The sequence below is a fragment of the Dermacentor andersoni genome, chromosome 5 (genome assembly GCF_023375885.2).
Source record: "Dermacentor andersoni chromosome 5, qqDerAnde1_hic_scaffold, whole genome shotgun sequence".
Taxonomy (NCBI): domain Eukaryota; kingdom Metazoa; phylum Arthropoda; class Arachnida; order Ixodida; family Ixodidae; genus Dermacentor; species Dermacentor andersoni.
The window spans coordinates 102,966,505-102,989,633 of NC_092818.1; the positions used below are offsets into that span (position 1 = coordinate 102,966,505).

The 23,129-nt window shown below is 44.2% G+C and overlaps 1 protein-coding gene across 1 annotated transcript; it reads right to left on the reverse strand.

The window, feature by feature from the left end:
* Window positions 1–1,660: 1,660 nt before the first annotated feature.
* On the reverse strand, window positions 1,661–23,097 carry LOC126530994 (protein Spindly-A-like). The gene is made up of 8 exons (XM_050178350.3): window positions 22,713–23,097; window positions 22,563–22,642; window positions 21,205–21,375; window positions 18,449–18,685; window positions 16,250–16,405; window positions 7,576–7,797; window positions 4,968–5,283; window positions 1,661–2,402 (listed from the first exon to the last, which is right to left on the reverse strand). The coding sequence occupies exons 1-8, from the start codon at window positions 22,777–22,779 to the stop codon at window positions 2,059–2,061; spliced, it is 1,593 nt and encodes a 530-aa protein (XP_050034307.2). The 5' UTR covers window positions 22,780–23,097; the 3' UTR covers window positions 1,661–2,058.
* Between the last annotated feature and the right edge of the window lie 32 nt (window positions 23,098–23,129).

Here is a 23,129-nt window from a genome sequence, read left to right on the forward strand (position 1 = left end):
CAATCTCCATTCCTGCAATGACCCTCCGGGGGATTAACAGTATTAACAAACAAACAAACAGAATAGCTGCAAGAACAGTCAAATGTTCCAGCCTAATCGCTGGTGCCCATGTACCTTACTGAAAGTACTACACAATTCGTGTCACGCATACTATCTGATTACACAAGTTTCAGTGACAACAGACAACTGATAGAACCATCGATGACATTTGAAAAACTTCCTATACATGCAGGTGCGCCCTGCGTCGAACGATGACCAATTTGTTTTCGCGTAAAATGCAGTCCCTGGAAAAAGGATATATAAGTACACATGCCCCAATATAAAATCTACTACTACAGTAAAAAGTACAGTGTCAGATTACCTTCACAAGGCAACTTTGCATTTCACCTGCATATCAAGCAATGTAGGCTACTGCCTAGAGTATACCACTAGCAAACAATACATAAGTGAGACTGGACAACAAATTCATACAAGACTGAAAGGCCATTGCGCAGATAGAAAACGCAACTTACCTAGAGCAGTAGCCAATCACTTCCATGAACACGGCCATATATATGATGAAGCAGGGCTCCTATATAGTACTACAAACAAATCTTCATTCACCGCGCGAGATGAACTATATGGAATCATACCTCATACACAAGTTTAAATGTCTACACCTGAAGCAATCAAGTTGGCACGTGGTAACTTTGAATCACTAAAGACTAACTTAAAACCTGAAATTTTCATATCATTAACAAAGACATGAGTACATGTCATGCCCCCAGCTAACCTCGATTCCCTTAAGCTCACCTGTTCCTCCATTTCCAGCTCTTCCCTGCCCGTCCCCTACCACTCAATTTACCATTTTCTTCCACGCTTCTATGCATATATCAACCATACGATGCCTTTTCTCATATATAGCTGCCCCCTCCTGCTTCACTCCTATTTCTTTTTTTTTTGACCGCCACATTCCAATCCCAAACATAGTCTTATTTTTTTTGGCGCCTCCACCACACAGGGTCGCACCAGTTCTGCATATCGCCGCGACGCCTCCAACGGCAAAGTACCGATATTGATGCCCCTTGAAAGACCAACCCGCTCCCATCTAACAACCAACCCCCTGTCCTTTCCCCAGACTCCACACTGCCACCTCAATACCTTCAACAAAAAAATTCACGGCACCACTGCATGCTGCGCTACTATAGTCACTCAACAAGTCCTTTTGTTGCTCCCACGCTTAATTGTTGCACGCTGCCTATGACATCTAATATTTCTGTTCAATTCTCTGAAGGCTTCCCATCCTTTCACTCCCCGAACAACCTTACCGTTCCACCCTCTGTCCTTTTTCCTTTTCCTGCTGCATCCCCTCTCCCTAGCTCCTTTCGCCATCGTCTTAGATACTTGCTAACGTCCAATGATAGCACTCATTTCCTTTTCTGTCTCTTCCTTTATGGCCAGACAAGAATGACAAGGCCGCCTTTGATAAAGCTAGGCCCACCTATTGAAACGTAGCCCAGCCTTTCCGAGGCACCTTATCCCTGTTGGTAACTTGTATACCAAAGTGCGCTGCTCACCTGTCAGCCCCCTTGATTTGGTATCTTAATATGTACATGACACTTGTGGCCGCAGGTTTTGGTAAGCAGCCATCACACAAATGTTATCGGATGAAAGAAAAACATTGTCTCCAAAAACAATTTTATTAAAATTATAAAAATTCTGGTTCATTATACATGGAGTCGATATACACAACTTACACCACTGTCAATCAAGTAAAGCAGTGCAAATAAAATTAATACACAAGATGAGAAGATTGCACCATGGAGTATGTACAGAAGCTTTTGACCGCAAGTTAAGGATAGCTAACAAAGCTTGACAATTTCCAGCTCATATTGTAGTTCGTGCTGGACTGCAGTGCAAGACAAGGAAGGTGACATACTGATTAGTACAACATTCATTCTTGATTATTCCTCACTGACAGTACAAATAAATATACATCAACACTTTCAGAGAAGCAAGAGCAGTGAACTAAAAGGTGCTTAGATAAAACCACACAAAGATATCGGAATAAATGCACTATCACTGCTGCTTACACTCTGGGGCTTCAGTCACTACTTTTCCGGTGTTCTGCACTTCTAGCAGGGGTTTCAAGAGAGTGCCGCGGCGCTTGAACTTTTTGCTGTCAGGTTCTGCGTCAGGCTCATTCTCTTTAGCACTGTGCTCCTCAAATGTAACCTTTGGGCGAGCACCACTGCAGCTCTTCGACTCTGTTCCACCACAGCCTGCAGAACTGTCAGCCGACTTGGACCCCAAAGTAGCGACGGTTTCAGCTTTTGGTTGCATTGGTATCACCTCCCGCAGCACTAGTGGCTTGTCTTCGACCATGCCCAGGTTTTCATAGACTTCTTTCCTGGGTTCAAAACCTAGAGAAAGACGACGTTTGCAGGAGGCTTACAAAACTTGGCCTTCTACACATTTCAACTTGGATGTGCAGAAAATGTCTGCTATCATCAGCAAGATAATATGGCTGTACAATGAAAGTATAGAGCATGAAATCATCTGGTAAACACAATAAATGTTCTATAGCAGTGGTTGCCTAGTCACTGTCGCATACAGGGCATTGATCAAGCGGATGCAGCTGCCCATGATGGCGTCAACTGCATTGCCATTCCTCATTCTAGAGCCGACGCAGCGAAAAAACTTTCCGCACTTGCGTGTGACATAACATTGACTGAACGCAATTCATCTGAATTAACAAGTGCACGCCTTCATACCATGACTGCGAGTCAGCCTAGTTGGACAGATTCATCTTAAAACTTTTTGTGCACAAACAAACAGGGACGAAGAATAGGAGCAACACAAGGACGAGCGCTTTCTAACAACTGGTTTTATTTTTGAAGAACCACCTGCTTAAATACCCACAGATCTGCGCGATCTAGTCAACAGAGCACGTCTATAGCACATATAACACTAGTGATAAAAAGACGTGGACCAAAGCCGCCCGGTCAACATAAAAACAGTAAGGTGCATGAAACAACTACTTACAATAAAATGCGTTAAAGATGTGATGATAGAAGCGAATTTTCTTTATCCAACAATGAAACAGAAGGATGGCTGATTCATCTTTCTTTTTGTTTTTCAATCCAGTGTGCTTCCACAATTTCTCTGGCGGTTTGATTCCTATGCCTATACAAAATGTTGGTAGTGTGTGTTCTAAGGTTAAAAATAAGTGTAAAGAAAGAATGTGGTGTTAAACATCCGCGCAAGAACCAATTTGTTGATTGTGCGAAGAACACTGTTTATCAGATTCCTATGACATGTGGTCATGTGTACGTAGGGCAGACTGCGAGATGCATTAACACGAGGTGAAGGGAACACTTGTCTTGTCTGAAAGGCAGCCCTAGTAAGCATTTGGCAATGCATTGCCAAGGACATGATTGTTCACCTTGTCTTAGTAGCACCGTCCTTGTGTATAGGCATAGGAATCAAACCGCGAGGGAAATTGTGGAAGCACACTGGATTGAAAAACAAAAAGAAAAATGCATCAGCCAGCCTTCTGTTTCATTGTTGGATAAAGAAAATTCGCTGCTATCATCACATCTATAACGAATTTTATTGTAAGTGGTTGTTTCATGCACCTTGCTGTTTTTATGTTGACTGGGTGGCTTTTGTCCACGTCTTTTTATCACAAGTGTTATATGTACTATAGGCATGCTCTGTTGGCTAAATCGCACAGATCTGTGGGTATTTCAGCAGGTGGTTCTTAAAAAATAAAACCAGTTGTTAGAAAGCGCTCGTCCTTGTGTTGCTCCTATTCTTCGTCCCTGTTTGTTTGCGCACAAAAAGTTTTAAGATGAATTCATACCATGGACCCTAATTTACAGCTTCGTATTCCGCCCGACCTTCCACGACGTAAGTGCACCCGTCTAGTCCGTCTATAGCTTGGAGTAGCATTTTCGAATGCGTGCAACTTTTTTATTGCAATGGCGAAGAGCCCACTTTGTGACTCCTGTGGGTGCAACGAAACAATCGCCCACCTTCTTTGTGAGTGCCCTTGTTTCAACCTGCAAAGAGCAGCCCTCTCAGCCATCCTGGACCAACTGGACAAGCGCCCAGTAACGGAAAATAACAAGCTTGGAAACTGGCCTACACAAACATCAGTGCGATCTGCTACGAAGGCGCTGCTGCGTTGCTTAAAAGACACGGGACTTTGTGACAAATTGTGACTGTGCACTGCATGACATAGGATTGGATGGTGGCACTGCGTAACACTAGGAATGCTCTCTTTTCAACACAAGCCTGCTCCTCAGTCTCTTCTGGATGACTTATTTCGTAATAAAGTGGATTCCCATACGTGGCTGCTATTGGTAGCTGTCGTCTGCTAGGTAGCGTAGATACCGCGGCCGCCACAGGGTGCCGCCATGAGTCCACTGGCTAAGCGCACTGTAGCTTGCTTTGGCTTACGTTTAGAGCGCCATAGGCACCCAAATCAGAAGTCATGCTGTCTACGTTAACATCCAAAATGAAATTTGAACTGTGCACTACGGAAACATTTAAAAGCGTTGTGGGCACCGCCCATTCCGCTGTAGCCTTCGCATTGCAAGGTATTGAAGAAGGAATGGGAGCACAGCGAAGGCTGTGTCTGATTGCCAATAACTCCGCTTCCACTGAACACACTGAAGTACTTTTTGCAGCAAAGTAGTTCTGAAAACGCCAATTTTGCTTCAAATGCCTTTCTCCACTTCGATAAAACGTTGTTCAGGGCCCCTTTAATGTATGTGGTGTATTGTGTGCACATTTAACTTATCTTTACTGTAATACATAGAGCATAAAAAATAATCATTGTACCTTCTGGTGCATTGTGTGTGAAGCCCTGTTTTAATCGATCTGCCTTTTATTCGGGTTACAGTTCCTGTCAAGGCTTGCATTGGGTTTCAGTCTGTGTCTACAACACCCATGATGTGAAATAAATTAAATCACTTGGTCACCTGCAGATGAGGGTTGCTCCTCACTCTTGCGAACCATGGCCTTTAGTAGACGGGCCTCCGAGGCTTCGGCCTTTTGAGCAGCCTCGTAGGTCTCCCTGAGCAGGCGATCTTCGCGCACTTGGCGTTCGGAAATCGATTTCAGCAGTGCTGCTCGCTCTTTCTCCAATTCCTTCACTCGCTGCCTCTCCATTTTCAGAAGTCCTGCCAGAGGGTTACCGTCCAACAGCATGTTATCTAGTGAGGCCTGCTCGTTGGTCTGCCTCGCCAAAGCACTAGTGAGACGAGAAATCTCAGCATTGGCGCATGTCAGGGACTCCTGCAATAAGCAACATTACAACATTACATTATGTTACGATGAAGTTGCGTCTGACGCAGGAATGCCTTTGTTGTATCCGATATTCATTATGTGCCAATATCATCGAAAAACAGATTTACAGTTTGTTTTATTAGATACATTGCTATATTGTGTTTATTTTGTGGAGACTTGAAACTACATTGTCAATAACGCCTTCAGCCAAATGTGATGTCTGTTACCACAACAAAATTTAACATATGGAAAATACAGCAACCACCCGGTATTATGTGTCAAGTTTCTATTACACGAGAAGAAAGGGGGTTAACCGAGGGGCCCGAGATGCGAAGGTTGTGGGTTCGGTTCCCACCTGCGGCAAGTTGTTGTTTCATCCACTTTAATTTCAGCACAAGTAATTTCCCCTATGCTGTCCTTAGTGTCAATGTTTGTTGGCTTCTTTTGATGTAAGTTTCTATTACAAAAGCTTAAATTCAATATAGTATTTCTTTTTTCATTCAGCTTTTTATAAGGACGTTTTTCATCACTTAATTTAGCACCGAACAGAAAAACCAGCCCCATATGAATTAAGTCCACCCTTCATATGGCAAGCTCGACCCCGAATATTTTAATAAGTTTACCTCATTTAGAAGCATCAAAAAACTAATGTTTTTGCTGGTGTTAACGGCCTTCTTTCTCAGTTGCTTATGTATAGTCGCTTTTACCAGGTAATTTTCTGCTTCAATTATATAATAACTAGCAGGATCTAACATCTAAAAGCTACACCTAGTCTAAACAGGCAGTGTAGTGGAGGACACTAGAAATATGCAATATATTTCTATGCAATTCACTGCTCAAATCAAATAGTTATTCAAAACGCCAAATGTTAATTGAATAGCGTCCAAACAGTGCACATTGACCAACAAGCTTTTGAAAATGAAAAAGAACTGAAACTGCAAGGTGTTCATTTTTCTTGTTTGCCCATCCTTTGACCAATCAAACTTGACGCATAGTCCAGTTTCACCACTGTGGGGACAGCATTGATGCTGATATGTCTAGCAATCATTAGGTCGGGGGGTTCATTCATCTATTGTCATTTCTCAAAGCTTTCTGGTGACCATGCTCTCGGCAGTACTCCCTTGCGCTTTTGCTTCACTCGTGAATCTTCCACTTTGGTAAACCTGTTAATTTTAATGCCTTCTATTTCAGAGATGGTGATAAAGTAGCACTTTGAATACTGTAGTCACTACTATATAGTAAGTTATCTTAGTGCAGAGAGAAAATATAACATCTCAAGGTGTCAATACTGCATAGGATCTTATTGCAGTGCATTGCATTCTGATCTTACTTTGTTGATGATTTAAATTATTAATGTCTCAAGAAAATTTTTGCCGAGGTCAAGCCCCACATTGAAATAAACTGCTTTAATATTCAGACTATTAGAAAAGTACTTTATATTTGCTTCGGTGTCACGGCATTTCGGTTTTAAAAATTATTTTTAGCACACTCCCAGTCCTGTCACTTTACCATATATAACACCATTCTCTGATTTGCAGCTGCTGTTATCAAACTTAATGCTCATAGACTGCACCTCTTCCATTCAAGATGATCAGCCATATCGACAGCCTCACAGTGTTTGAGATTCAGGAGGAAGAACAATGTGGAACTTCAAATCCATGCCAGACTCTTAAGGCAGAAAGCATTAAGAAAGGTGATACGTTGATAATTAACCTACAGTAGTTGGAGAAAACACTCTTACACACAAACATATCGGCCAATACTCATAACCATAGCATTTGAAACTTAGCCTTCTCTAGGCAGTTCTCAAGCTAAATATACAGCGAAATTATTGTCTGATTCGCTTGATCAATTGTGCAGTACAGTAACAGTTACATTGGGAAAGTGCGCATTGCACAATGCAGTGTGCTTGCGAAGACATTCCAGTGCACGGTACTATGCACTGGAATATGTATTCTGATGTGAGGTTAAAAAAAAACTGTACAATCCGAGGAACTCCTGAACTGTAGTACCACGAGCTCAAACAGAGCATAGAATACAGGCACTAACGTCTCAGATATCAGAGGTGTAGCCAGGGGAGGGGGAAGTGCCCCCCGCCTCACTCTTCCCATTCCTGGTCAAGTACATGCGTCTCTTTATCCAAAAAACTTTCTGGCTACGCCACTGAATGAAATGCGTTCTACCACAGTAAGTGCAGTTACTTTAAGTAACAAGAAGTGTTTCGAATTTAGCAATGTACTACGAAAAAGTTCATTGTTAGCATACAAGTTTCTTTTTCTAGTGACCAGAGTAGGTACTCGCCTGAAGCAAACGTAGCTGGCGGGCATCTGCTTTGTTGACTGATCCCGTGGCCAGAATCAGGGCCATCTGGTTCCGAGTACGCCGAACTTCCTCTCGCAAAAAGCGTTCCTTCTCCTGTAGCGCGCGATAGCGCGTGCGCAAAGATAAGAGCTCTTGCTCCTGCTTCAGCCGCCGGTCTTCCACTTCCGAGAAGAGGGAATTCCCTCGCCGCTTGGGATCCAGCTGTAATTGAGTGGGGAGAGACTGAATGACACAGACATAAAACAGTCCAAAACACGAGAACAGTGCATAGGAAGATGGAGGTTTGAAGTGATTAACAGAGGTAGAACAATGAATGTCGCTGAAGCCTACGTTTTGGAAAGAGGACTTGTCTTCGTCAGGGCAGCAACTACTTAAGAGGAAGCTTTAGCTTGCGTGCCCCTATCTAAATATATGTATAAAGAGAATTCGTTTTTCTCGGCAACCACTGCACCAAATTTGACGAGGTTTGTTGCATTTAAAAGAAAAACTTAAAATCTAGTGACTGTTGGTTTCGAATTTTTGATTGAGGCAGTAACTTTTTTTTATTAACGATTAGCAAAAATAGAAAATTTTCAAAGAACGAAACTATCAAGTTTACAACTCTGTAACTCAACAACAGAATAATACAATTCTGTGAATTGCATCTAATAGCACATTAAAGCGCACAAAATTGATGTGTTACACATGAATAAAAAAATTCTGTAATTTTGAAATACAGCTTTTGCAGAACCATTGTAAGCAATGTAACAAATTCACGTAATATGCAAAGTGACATATTGAATTTGCACGCTTTGAATGATCTCATGGATGGTGTTTACAGAACCGCTTTATCTGATCTTGATGCAGAGCTATGAATTTGTAAACTTCGTGCTTCTATATTTTTCAAATGGTTGAATATTTGAAAATCTTTTTAACAAAATTCATTCCCTAAATCAAAATTCCACTTCCAACAGCCACTAGAATTTAACTTTCTCTCTCAAAGACAACAAATTTCATTAAAATTGGTCCTGGGGTTATCTCTGAAAAACATTTTTGCGTTTTACATGTATTTGAACAGGCAGTGTCGGAGTTGGGCCCGAGCTAAAGCTTCCTCTTAAAAGCATTTTTATGTATGCGTAGCTCATTCTCTCCCACACTAAACGGGGGGGGAGGAGGAAAGGAAACTAAGAGTGTGTGTGTATAGGGGGGAGGGGTGTTCATTGTAAATAGGCAACAAGTAGGGTTACTGCTGCTGGTTGAGAAGCAGGGTTGACAGAATAGAAAAAGGTCCAAACTTGCTAGCAGCACTGAAAATACGGTGGGCCTATCTCCCCTTAAAACAGGAAATAAGATTTGTTGTTCGAACATGTGAAAAAAGAGAAAATGAGAGCCTCTAGAAAAAAAAAAAAAAAAACGAGATTTATCAAGACTTGTTCAGCCAGGAGTGAAAGAACAAATACACAACTTTTCAAAAGCTGAGAGAGAGAGAAATGAGATTGGCCAAATATTGAATAAATGAAACAACCTTATACTGGGGGAGCTAGACTGGCAAAACATGGCTATCGAGGAAAAAATCTAATTATGCAATAAATTGGGTAGGGGGGGAGGGGGGGAAGATATGGTCACCTCTGGTCTAATCAGTTGTAAGATCACAAAGCTCAAGGGCTGCTTGTTATATCCATGCCATTGGTGCAACAAATGAATTCAAGAGCTCCTTTTGAAACATTTGTGGCTGTTTCAGTGTAGTATTGGACTTGTAAATGAGATACAATTCTCCATTATTTTCTGTCTCTGGGTGAATGAAGTGAGACTCTGTATGGTAGGAAGTTTAAGTTTGTCGAAATCGTGACCTGGAAGGATAAAATGCTAGAAGGTAAAATGCTGCATGGAAAAAATGGAATGCTAAATGCTATTTCAGGCACACCTCACAGGAACTTGCTCTTCACTGATTGAATTCTCCTCATGGGTCATTCCATGCCAAATCAACAAAACAACCAGCGTTTTTTTTTCTATTGTCACAGAAACAGCTAAAAAAAAAAAAAAGAAACTTGCACATATTTTGGAAAAGCCGCTAGGGGGACGTGGAGAACAGACACACTTCACATGGGCTCCCACTTCTCGTGCCTCTCAACCAGGATCACGGCCAGCGACCAACTTAATTTTGCCAACTGCATAACTGGCAAGACGAGAGAAATCGGCGGGCACTAGCCACCATCAGGTGAGTGTCCTATTTACTGATTTATGTAATGGGCGCACACCCACCTGGCTAAGCCCAACTCCGAACGAGCTGCTGCAACCCCGTGGTGCATGCTTGCACCGCTCAAGCGTATCTGCGAGCATAGCACAGGCATCTGCCCACGCAGCGACTAAGAGCTCTCGAGATAAGCGAAGCAGCAGTAGAAGCAATCAAAATACCAAGAGAACAGCTGGAAGACAGAAACACAATGCAGATGGACCCGAATAAAGCAAACAATGCAGAAGCTGCCTGGAATTATGACGCAAGCAGCGGAAGAACTATTGAACGCGAGAGCATCTGGACTACGAGGGGCAGAAAGGGCAAGAAGGACGCAGAGAATCAAACGACACGAGAAAGCAACCCAGCCAAGCAACAAACGAATGGAAAGCCACCACCACCGCAACAGCGAAAGCCCCAAAGGCTGGCTCTACCAGTCGATGACTACAAGGTCGTATTCCGCCTGCAAGCAGCCCTCGAGCTTGCAAAGTGGAACAATGTCATCATCATGCACACCATCGGAAGAGCCAGCGGTTTCTCGCAGCAAGACTTCGGCTAAAAAGTGTGTGTTCAAGTGCAGAGAATCGAGAACCTGATTATTGCAAGCACGGCTGACTGGGAAGACGCGAAGAAACTCTAAAATATCAGCAGAATGCAACTTGGTGGCACTTTCTTCACTGTAAAAGGCAACACGAGAACCCCGGACGATGTATCCAGAGACGTAATAAGCGGACTCTTGCCCGACACGAGTGAAGAACTCAAGGCAAGTCTTCGCACACCAGCGAGGTACACGGTCCTCCACGTTCGTGTGCTCATGCAATCATTTGCGGCCCTGATCTTTTTCCAAGGACCGCACGTTCCTTATTACGTCCGCTTCCAGAGTCTCGACTTTCGATGCCGATCCTACTGCAAGTCAGTGCAATACTGCAGGACCTGTGGCAACATGGGACACCGCCAGACCATTGCCAGCTTTCTGCTCTAAATATGGCAGAATCGATCAACTACCCGACCACGAGTGCAAACACATATGCAAGTTATGTGGAGAAGGGCATGAAACCGCAAGCAAAGATTGCAAGAAAAGACAAACCCAACCTGCCACCATTCAACATACGACAGGAACGCATGGACAGGCTTAAAGTGAGAGACAGTCGCTGGAGCTCAGGCGGCGAAGAATTCCCACAATTAGGAAGCTCAACCACCAGCTTAAGGGGCAGTGATGGCAGCACCCACAAACCAAGTAGATCTAGATCTATACTCCGATCGCCTTCCCGATCACGCTCGCCCGAACGCGTGAGCTACTTGTATGTCGTAAGCAGATTGAGTGGTTCGAGAACCACGAGCAGCTCCAAATTCTTGTCGGCCGAAATTGTGGCCCTTCAGGCTCTCGAAGCTAGGGTGCAAATTCAACAAAACACGTCACATAATCAAAACAGTCAACTACAAAGCCAACAGGCCCTCATCGACAAGCTAATCCAATGCCAACAGAAACAGCAAGACAACATAAACAGGCTTCTTTGGAAGTGCGAGGAGCAAAAAGATCTCATTGATAAACTGCAACAGAGACGTACGAAAGTCCAAGAGAACATTGAACAGCTGTGACCCTCACTTCCCGAAGCAGATGTTGAATCCGTAGTTGTCGCAAGATTTCAAATCCTCCAAGAAAATCATGAAAAGTACCCATGCCACAATAACAAATTTTGCCGCAAGTATAGCCAATAAGGTTATCACGCTAGACGCCAAGGTCTATGGACTTGCAGTGCAACAATACAACTTCATAGCCCACATCAAGAAGACGTACGTAACAAAACAGCGCCTCAACACGTCCCTAAATGACATTCAACTAGACAGAAAGCAGCAGCGAGCAAACGGCCGAAGTGCCTCTCGTTCAGTTTCACCTACCCACGAGCGCCGGCAGGGAACAGAATCAACCGAAGATGGCGGTCCCTAATCAGAGGACTACAAATGCGCTCTCGACTCTCAGCATATGGCAGTGGAACAGTCGTTCCTATCGACCATGGCATGCTACCTTACAAGAATTTGTCAAACAAGACCCACCCAACCTCATAGCGCTGCAAGAAACAAATACACAAAACGTCCGGCTACAAGGGTACAATGCCCACATACAAACAAAAACACGGCAATTCTCACTAAGAAGAATATCACAGTACATGAATTGGAACCCGTCAATGCACCGATCGAACACACCTTAATTGAACTCATACCGGAAAAGAAATCGCTCAAGAGCAGATTTGTAGTGAGTGTGTACAGCCCTCCCAGAGACCACAGACTTCGACCACCTTGTCCGAGAAATTAAGAAACGCACCGATGGTCATCAAGCCGTTATAGTATGGGACTTCAACGCCCCACACATGGCCTGGGGATACCAGACCACCATGAAGAAAGGACCTCGGGTGCACGACACTGCACAACAGCACAGACTCACCACCCACTCCAAACAACAAGGAGAGGCAATAGTGTCTACAGAGACACCAATCCGGATCTTACCTTCACGCTAAACATGCCCTCGGCAGAATGGAGCCGACTCCCAGAAACCCTGAGCAGTGATCACCACATCCTCCGACTAACCGTGGCTCACACTCGCAAGCCCGCTAGGCTTGAAACAGCCCGGGTAACAGAGTGGAAGTCATTCAGAGATGTGCTAAATGTCGAGACTACCATCAAGAACACAGGTGACTGGCTGAAGAAAGCCTTTGACACGGCAGAACGCCACACAATAACAATGAAGTAGTGCCAGCCGTTGACATGCACCTCTTCCACCTCTGGGAAGCCAGAAAAGCTCTCCTCAAGAGATGGAAGAGACAGAAGCTAAGCAAGAAATTGAAGAAGCAAATTGCTGTCCTCACTGAGCAAGAACAGGCATACGCGGAGAGATTAGGGAGACAGAACTGGCATGAATTTTGTGACAAACTCCAGGGAACCCTGAGCACAAAGACGACGTGGCATCTCCTGTGCGCCCTTCTTGACAACGGCCCTACGAAAACGCAGCAGTTACAGCGCCTCTGTAGGCTCGTGCACAACCATGCCGGATCGGAAGAGAACCTCTGCCGAGAAATTCAGAAGCTGTGCGGCGACCCACCCGTTAATACGACGGCACATGACAAAATCTACGGTGGCAAACCAAACCTTGAACTTGACCAACCCTTTAGGCATGCTGAACTTTCTGCAGCACTATTGACGCTCATCAGAAACACCAGCCCGGGCAAAGATCGGATCATCAACAAGCGTCTCCGGAGCCTTCCGCAGCAGGCTACCACAGCCCTGCTCCAGTACTTCAATGCATGCTGGGAGAAAGGAGAGCTACCGGCTGCCTGGAAGCACTCGGAGATCACCATAATCCCCAAACCAAATAAACAGCTCAGCATCGAGAACTTGTGCCCAGTTTCCCTTACCTCATGCGTAGGGAAACTCTTCGAGCATATGATACACAAACGGCTAACCTCATACCTTGAAGACAATGGACATTTTCCAAACACTATGTTCGGTTTCAGGCAGAACCTGTCAATGCAAGATGTCTTCCTTCTACTCAATGAAGACCTCATCGACCACCTGAGTACCAGAAACAAATAATCGATTTTAGCCATCAACGTAACGGGAGCTTTTGATGTCAGTCACGAAGCTATCCTCTGCCACCTCGAAGACCTGGGCTGTGGGTCTTGGACATACGACTATGTCAGGAATTTCCTCATGGGCCGCACGACCACAGTTGGAATATACAACCTGCGCAGCGACAGCTTCCCACAACCGAGAAAAGGCACCCCGCAGGGTTCGGTCATATCGCCATTGCTCTTCAACGTCGCAATGATCGAATTACCCAGCCTCCTTGATGCGATACGAGACCTAAGACGCGCTTTTTATGCAGATGATATCACATTATGGACAGGGGCTTCAAACACTGGAACACAAGAAACACGCCTACAGGAAGCAGTAGATACCGTCGAGAGCTACTTGCACAAATGCGGCCTACTCTGTGCTCCCGAGAAGTTGGAACACCTCGTCCTCAAGTCAAGAACGAGAGGCAGACCACCTGGCTACGATGAACCCGATCCCAACGTCACCCTCAATGGAACGCCCATCCCAAAAGTGGAAACCCTACGAGTTCTAGGGCTACACATACACAAAGACGGGTCTGTGGCGGCCACCCTCCCGCGACTACAGCTCACGCTATCACAGCTCACGCATCTTGTCAGGAGAGTTGCAAGCCATAGAAGCGAACTTAAAGAACAAGACACGCTACGCGTGAGGCAAGCACTCCTCACCAGTTGAATAACACACGGCACGCCCTACCTCGTGCTGAAGAATGCAGAGGTAGAAAACATCAACATTGAAATATGCAAAAGCCATCAAAATCGCCTTGGGCCTACCATCTACGGCTTCGACTACGAGACTTCTCAAGATGGGCGTACACAACACCTGGCAAGAACTAGCTGAAGCTGATTAAGCCAGTCAATTAGAACGACTGAAACTCATACCCACCGGAAGATCAGTGCTGCAACGGCTGAGCTACGATGAAACCTTTATAGCCACCATGGACCGAAAAGAAAGAATTCCTTCAAACCTCCGTGAATCCCTGTGCATAGCCCCAATTCCACGCAACATGCACCCCACGTACCACAAGGAAAGAAGACAAGCCCGAGTGGATGCTCTACGGCGAAGACACAGGCAAGATCCGGACACCAGATACACCGACGCAGCCAAAATACCCACAAAGAAACGCTTACCCCATGAGCGTCGTAGATTCTCAGGGCAGAGAGCTAGCATCTGCCACAGTCCGTACACAAAACCCTGAGACTGCAGAAGAGACGGCGATCGCCCTAGCAACTACCACGTGCATGAACGCAGCTGTCGTCCTCTCCGATTCTGAAGCAGCTGTCGGGAACTACGCTAAGGGTCGCATGTCGACAGAAGCACTGAAGATATTGAAGCACCGCAGCACTCCGATACCCTACACCTGCGTGAAATGGGTTCCTGGGCACGAGGGGCTGGAGGGGAACGAAGCAGCACATGCCGCGGCCTGAGGCCACACCTGCCGGGTCAACCCTTCCTGCTCTCCAGACGCCTGGTCTGCGTCAGTGGAGGCAGAGACCGTACCTATCACCTCACCCAAAGCTCAACGAAGAAGAAAGCCCTACACTCAGAAGACTGCAAAGGAATACTTACACCCACAGAATCCTCATGCATAGACTATACCCAACGCTACCCGACTGCCCAATGTGTGGCATACCGGACACCTTAGCGCACCTGATCCTCAAATGTCCATGGCATCTAGACAAAGACTCATTGCCTTCACCGAAAGACTTCACCAGACAAGAAAACGAAGACCTCATAGAAACGTGGCAGGCCAAGCTCGTCTCCGAGGACCTGGAACAACAACGACGCCTGGAACAACAATCATCGCCGGGGCCGAGACCTCTCACCAAGAGTAGAACTGGGGCTTACCCCGGGATACTGTTTAAAAAATAAGTTTATTCCACCTCCTTGCATATGTTTGTTGAAGTTAAAAACCCATTCTCCAAGTTTTGTTTACCTGCCAAAAATTTTCTAGTGTTTTGGAAAAAATATATTGTTCTTGTCCAGCTGAGCTAGAAGGTACCACTCGACTTATCTTTTTAAAGGCATGTTCTATGATCCAGACATTCTGATGGTGTGTATGGCAAGACAATAATGTGGTGCGACTGCCAAAATAGCCAATTCTGAATATTTCAAGTGCTTTTGCCGCCGGCAAAAGTTGAATTTTTTGCTCGGAACATCGGAAAATCCAGAAGGCACAAGTTAACTGTGGACTCGTAGCCCAATTGACATAGAATAGATGAAAAATATTTGAAAGTTCAGCAGATCACCAGAAAAAAAACTGAAGTTAATTTTTTTTTTTTTTTTTTGCAAGAAGCTTCCCGTTCAAGGTCAAAAAAGTTGCTTTGCTTCTCGGCGTAAAAATATCTGTGATGCATCAATAGATGGCTATACATGTTAGCTTTGCAAGTGAGATGTCATGAAAAATCTAATGACGCAATAAATAGGAACAGGGGGGATATGGTCACCTGTGAGTGCTAAAGTACTAATGAGAGCCTCTGAAATAAATTTTCTTAAATAAATCATTTAACATGCATTTGTTTAGTTCAGCATTTTTTGTTGTTGAAAAAGTTGGCTATTTCGGCAGTCACACCACGTCACTGCTTTGCCATACATACCATTTGAAGAGCTGGATCATACAATGAGCCTTTGAAAACAAAATATTGATTAATGCCTTCTAGCTCAGCTGGGCAGGAAAGCTAAATTGTCGCCAAAATTTTTGACAGGAAGACAGATGGAGAAAAAGTTTCCAACTTTAACAAACACGTGAAAATTTGTTGTGCTATATGTGTGTGATGGTCAAAAAATGGTTGATTTGGCATGGAATGACCCTCATGTGAACGGGTACCTCACCTGGTCCATCTGCAGGCTTTCCAACTGGGCGCGAAGTTCTCCACACTCGTCCTCTTGTTTTTGAAAGAGCGCTTTTTGTGCGGATAAGTCATTCAAGGTGGCTTTCAGTCGTTCCTCTGCTTCGCCAAGGTGCTGCAATGCTGCTTCTTTTTCAGCCTGTAAAAATGCAGCAGCTACAGCTTGAGCAATCTTGAGTCAAGGTTATCTTGAAGAACACAAACCGAAGCATCATTTCAGTAGACTGTTCACAGAATATATAAATATGGCATAAATATTTTAAAAGCTGCGTTTCTGAACAATTACAGAGACACTCAACTTCATGACCACCCTTTGCACTTTCTCGCCTCGCTACCCAGCAGCATTAATTTTCCTTTGGTGTCTGCTGCCAAAGCATTTCCACTACCCCAAAGAAACCAGCAGTCAAAGTGATTAATCGAATAGTTTTTCAGCGAAGAAATTGTCATGGTACCCTCCTCCGAAGTAAATGCCATCAACTCCATGAGCACCAAGGACAAAGTATTCATTAGTTAAGGCATCACCTGTTGGCATGAACTGGCCGATTCCTAGCTGTAAAAAATTCAAATGATTATATTGTATATATATTATATGGTTCAGACCCATGTCCACAGCACAAACGTGATAATATACAGAAAAGCGAGGTGACATACACAAGCATTGACTCAACTAAAACCTGAAAGGCAACTTTATATTTATTTTTTTCACTCTGTGCGTGCCGTTTTCTAATTAAACTTTTCACTCAACAGCACTTGTTTATGTTACACCTCTCTGTGTGCCGCCTAGTTTCCGCTGCAAACATGAATTCATAGCTGTATTTCTCAAGCTAAAGGTAACCCTTCATAGCAGCAGGTGGATGCCACCACATCACCTGACCAAAGTGTGACATTGCCATCACATTTCAGCAGATCGCTGCCCCAAAGAAGAATCCTTTAACTCTTTGCCGTCAAACGCTACAAGAGTGTTTCAAGTGCAACCACACAGTGCTAAAGTACTATTGACAGCCTCGGAAATAAATTTTCTGCAATAAATCATTTAACATGCATTTGTTTAGTTGAGCATTTTTTTGCTGCATGGCATCTAAATGCACGAGAATGCTCCTGAGTGGAACGAATCCAAATTGGGTAAATGCATGTGACCACAAAGAGTTAATGCCTTTTTTTTTTTCTGGTTGTGAAATCCCCTCCCTCTCTCTGTGCGTCTGCTATGACATACCAGGAAATGCCGAATGGCCCGATTTATCTCCTTTACGAACTCCGATATCACTTGCACCTGCCATAAAAGAAGCTCCCCGAGCAGTGCAAAGTTTGGTGACAAAGTGTCCGAGGAAGGCGAAGGCAGGGGAAGAAGGCGACCACAACAAGGCACTTTGCTAGTGCAGGTGTATACATGTTCCCTTCAAAGGGCAGCTACCAGTGAATTCTTGTCCCATCACTGATTACATTGCGCTACTTATAGTTCGCACAGAAACATAGCGGTGCATGCCCATTTACTATTATGCAGCAGAGTTGCAGAGTGGCAACGCCGGAGTTGGAATGATTCCAGATTTTGAAACACCTGGAGTGGAATGATGACACCAGTCTGACAGATGGAGTCAAATGGGAGCTTGAGATTCTGCAATGGAGTTTCAATGGAATGGGCACAAAGTCTCAGAATGCTAAGTGGTGATATTAAGCTGGACTACAAAACCAGCAAGTTTGCCAATTACCTAGACTAAACTAGAGCTTGCTAATATATTACATTTCTCAATGTTTACTATATAACGCTCTTTCAGTATCTACTTATAGGTGACTACTTCTGGTGCGGAACATTTTCTTTGTTATTAAGTACACTTAAAGGCAGCAATTTTTAGTTAACGTTCATGTTTGTTCCAGTGCAAGAACAACGTATGTAGCATTATTTGTTATGCTGTCAAAACTTCAAAACTATGTTTTCTTTTGTCGATAGGCATGCAAGCACAAGTAGCAAACAATTACAGAGAAAGCGTTTTGTTTACTGAAATTGGAGGAATGGCACAGACCAGCTCAGCCACGTCAGGAGTGGGAATGGTTCAACTACCGCCATTCTGAGGAGTGAAACTACAGGGACCTCCACTCTCTGGAATCTGGTACGCCACTCTGCAACTCTGCCACCCAGTACCCGATGCTGTGAGCGCCTTATGCACAGACCTACCGCTGCTCTCACCTTTAGCTCGGCTATTTCATTGTGCAGTTGTCCAACCACAAGCTGCATCTCCTGCTCGCACGCCGCTCGTGAGGAGTCCAGGGCATCGGGGCTGCTCGCTGTAGAGCTGGTGTTGTGGGACAGCAGGCGTTCATTCATTTGCCGACTTTCGCACAGCTGCTCTTCGAGGCGACGTATTTGCTTCTGCAGCTTCTCTTTTTCAGCCATGAAGGCCTGGTCTGATAATGTTCTGTCACTCTGAAAGATAGTATGCAGTACAATTCACCAGTATCAACTGGTCGCCGATAATCTGGAAAGGCCTCTAGAGAAGAAAGACCAAATTTACATCAACACTACAAATATAAAAGCAGTGCAAACACTTCACACATGCACCCGAGTCAAAACACACTGACCATATTCCATTTCTTTTCGCGACAATGATACTGAAGTCCTGCTCACACACTTATCGTGTTCTTGTGCCAAGCAGTACACCTCGACAATCCCTCTTCCAATCCATTGAGCATATCGCCGAAGAACATGTGTTGGTACAAATATCCAGTATTCTGTCTAGTGCGCTAGGATGACCACTGTACTCCCCTCCCGTCAGTGAGCATCTCCAAGTATGCCTTTGCTTCAGGCATCAAATTATTCGCTACACTCACAACTTTGAATTTGAATTCGTGTCCTAACACAATCATTATTACAACTCAAGGTCTCCAGGCAAATTTGCTGAAATTCACTCACACACCTCTGCCCTATTTGCTGGCACAGATGTGTGTGGTCGTGAGTTGTCATGATGAAGCTGCATGCCTTTCCGATTCTTGAGGAATTCATAAAGGGGAAATAAAAAATGAATTCCCCAAGTGTTTTGGGCATCGAAATACATCTTTCACTGTTTACTGTGCACCTCTCTATGCTTGAAGAAACACAGGAACAAAAAAGAAAAACAGTGGCTGTAACTTTTTGCACTGACCGCTGGTTCCTGAACTGCTCAGGCTTAAGAGAGGGCGTGTGGTGCACACAAAGAGAACGTTCTTTGTATATTATATGTATGTCACTATAATATATCCGAAAAAATAAGGTCTCCAATACCTTCAAATTAATTTAGTAACTGATAGGACTTCCAGCTTTCCCTGCTCGAGTTCAGTATCATATGCTGAGGAACCTAGTACTTTACACACTTGCAAGCAAATGTGTTTCATCGCGTTTCATTGTCTAACATTTGTTAGACGACGAAACGCGATCATTCGATAGACAAGTACCCATGTCAATATCCCAAGTCCTTCACAATATGTTGTTGGCATTGCAACTTTGGTCCATTTCTGCCCAGAGCTCACGGATGCTCATAGAGGTGACCTGTCTGTCCGCCTGAATGAGCTCGTCTGCTCATGCTCACAACCGACGTCATCCATAACTTTTGCTTAGGCTAGTTGGTCAGACATACCGACAGAATGATTAAGATGCAAAAAATTAAGACATAGAGCACATCCTGGTGATGTGCATTCTTTATCCTCGTTCTTTTATACCTTAACCCTTCTGACATTATGCTGCAATGTAATTGCATTATGCATTATGTAATTTTTCAAACATGCTGCTTTAATCTACTTCATGCACTTCTGCACAATTCTTATGCGAAATATTCCTTGCACATAAACAGTGCACAAGAAAAGATCACCCTATAAACATGGGCAGTTTGAATGGCTTATGTAAGTTATTACCGTTAGGTGTGTTATGGCTACTTTTGCCTTACTTTTGGTACACCCCTCGTACTTTTTGGCCTCGACATATCTAATGCCAATGTTTACTACACGACATTCACTTGTTGCGGTGGAGCACTCCCTGTCGTATTATGCTGCCGAGCACAAGGCCGCAGGTTTGACTCCCAGGCACAGCAGCCACATTCCAATGCTAATAAAATGCAAAAATGCTCATGCAGAGTGCTTTGGGAGCACATTTAAGAAACCGAGATGGGTTACAAGTTAATCCTGAACTTTCCACTACAGTGAAGCCCTGGGATTTAAAACCCCGTAACTACACTTATTTCAAGACTCAGTCAAACGTCCTTAGAGCATACGACAGGAAAGTAACTTCGTTATATCCAATTATCATTCTAAGCATACATTAATTACATCGCGATATTAGCTAGAAACAGTTTACATTTACTTTTTTTATGCTCAATTTGTTATATCCACGTTCGTTAGAACCCCCAACCTCCTTGATATGTAGTTTTCCCTAGCCATGAAGATAGCCACCCTGAAGCAACAGTGGAAGACAATGCCACGGGGTCCTTTCAATGCTCCATCAATGGAAGGAGACAAAAGGGGTGCAAAAATCAAATGTAGAGCAAATACAGAAATAAATGGAGGTGAGAGACTGAGGAAGAATGACAATGGTTAAAAGTGAAAAGAAAGCACTCTGAGCACCAGAACTGAAAAGACTACTGCAGCATGAGAAAAACATAAGACAGAAGTGGACTAATCGATTCATGAAACATGTTTTTTAAAAGATAACTTAAGCCTTGTTACATTAACATTGCATTTGATGTAAGGATGCTTTTGTTATGTGTAATATTCATTGCAAGCATACTTATTACATGACAGTGGCGAGAAATGATTTAGACTTGCACCATTATATCCTGCAATTTGTTATATTACATCAAGAATTGACTTTAATAGTAATGGCAGGGAAATTAAAGGCAGAAAAGTGAGAAACAAATTCTCATTAAAACAACTTGCAACTACAGAGTCATTTCATGGTTAAAAAATCATACGTCTTACTTCATCATGAGCAGCTTGAAGCTTTTTCAGTGCCACTTGACATGCCAAGGATTCCTTCTTTGATTTAGCAAGCTGATCCCTGGCATGTTCCAGATCAGCACTGAGACATTTCTCTGTTTCCATGCTACATTCCAATTTCATCCGTGTGCTGTGCAACTCCTGTTCAAGTTTCTGCAAAGTAAAATAGGTTCACATTTTAACATACAGTCACTGCCACTTAACCACCTAGGTGGCAGTCCCTCTAAAGAACTGGCTGCTTATTATTTAATGGGGTTTCATGTTCCAAAGCTACACTGAGATTATGAGAAATGCCATAGTTAAGCGCCCTGGATTTATTTTTAAGCCAATTTGCCTCCTGTATCTAGTGGTACAGTTTAACTTTGTAATAAGAGCACAGGTATTTCAAGTTACCATTTACAATGAAGCAGACATGGCATATGAATGGGCATGTTCTGTATTTCAAGGAGCGGTACATAAAGCTGAAAGCGCAAGACACACTGTGGTATCCATTACAGCTCAAAGCTGTGCTAACTCATAAACTCATGCAACGGCATTCATTCAGCAGCTACTTGTACCTACTAGTGTGCCTACTCAGCTGGTGACCAGTCGCCTCTCCATCACTGCACAAGCTGTTTGTATTTGGTGAACGTACTTGAACATAGGTTGGCAGAATAGATAGATCCTCACTCATACTCACTTTTAAGTCACTTTCATATAGTCACGTAGACTTAAAACCACCGTCCGTGACTTTTGTTCGTACTAACTTTAATCGGCACTCACTTCTACTCATACTCACTGTGGTGATATGTGATATGACATGCAGTGCCTTATGGCACAAGGGCTAGTCATGGCCCGCTCTTGTCTTCATTTGCTGACGCTCTGTATCAGGCCTGTGGAATGAGTGTGGAGCGAGTACGAGTCACGGAAGAGGTGCTCGTGATTGAGTATGCCGACCTGTGTACTTGAGATTATGCACTTGCTGCGATGTGACACGACTAGGCACTCTGCTTTGGATGAATGAGCACCCAGTAACCACACCAGCAGATTGGAACCAAACATCCAAAGCAGCTGCAATTGTAGGGCTTCCTGCAATTATCTATGAGATAGAAGTGGTCCTGCGGTGCTGTTGTATGGGTGCAACAGTAGGTGCGGTACAGCTAGCCAGTACGAGTGCAACTGGGCGCGTGCCCCTTGACCCCGAAATTTCTGTGTACCAAGAATATACAGCATAAAACGGCGTGCGATAACACCCGCCTGCCCCGCACCTCTCCCCGGAAACCGGAAAAGAGCGTGCAATGAGTCGTTACGAAGTACGGCCCCAGAACTGCGAAAAAACGCACATGAGCAACAGAACGTACCTCGACCGTGGCGACATAGCGTTTGTGAGTGTCTTCCAACTCCTCTTCCAAGTGCCCATTCTTGGCTAAGAGAGCGTTTCCTGCAACAATTGAAAGCCTACGCTTCAAGCCAACATGTCAAATGAAAACATGAAAGGAGGTTTAACTTACCAATCTCGGCCGCCTGCTTCAGGTCTGCCTCCAGTTGACGAACCTTGGCACGAAGGTCGTCATCCATATCTTTAATCCCGACAGCAGTTTAACCAGAAAATGCACGTTCCACCGGGAGACGGTATGGCCTGCGTCTAAACGGTCCTCAGCGACGACCGTCACTGCTTACTGTCTACGATATCCGCCCACAGAGACTGCAGACCAACGTACAGTGAACTACCATAGCTAACAAAGAACAGAGGAGCAACAATCAGCACCCTGCTTGAACTACAGCCCAGCTTTGGGGGCTACAGACCATGGTTTACGGTCTCTTCAACATCGAATAAAGAACCAATTCTTTGCAGCAGAACAACAGAAAGCGCGACCAGTTTGAATTTCGACTTTTCACTTGTGCTATCCCTAGCCGAATGCAAGCCA

Excerpts from the sequence above, each read along its gene's own strand:
- LOC126530994 (XM_050178350.3), bottom strand. The coding sequence starts at position 22,779 with ATGGATGACGACCTTCGTGCCAAGGTTCGTCAACTGGAGGCAGACCTG. Across the intron at positions 5,284-7,575 it reads GCCAGCTACGTTTGCTTCAG|GAGTCCCTGACATGCGCCAA; the intron begins GCGAGTACCTAC and ends TGCTTATTGCAG. Across the intron at positions 2,403-4,967 it reads GGAGCAACCCTCATCTGCAG|GTTTTGAACCCAGGAAAGAA; the intron begins GTGACCAAGTGA and ends GTCTTTCTCTAG.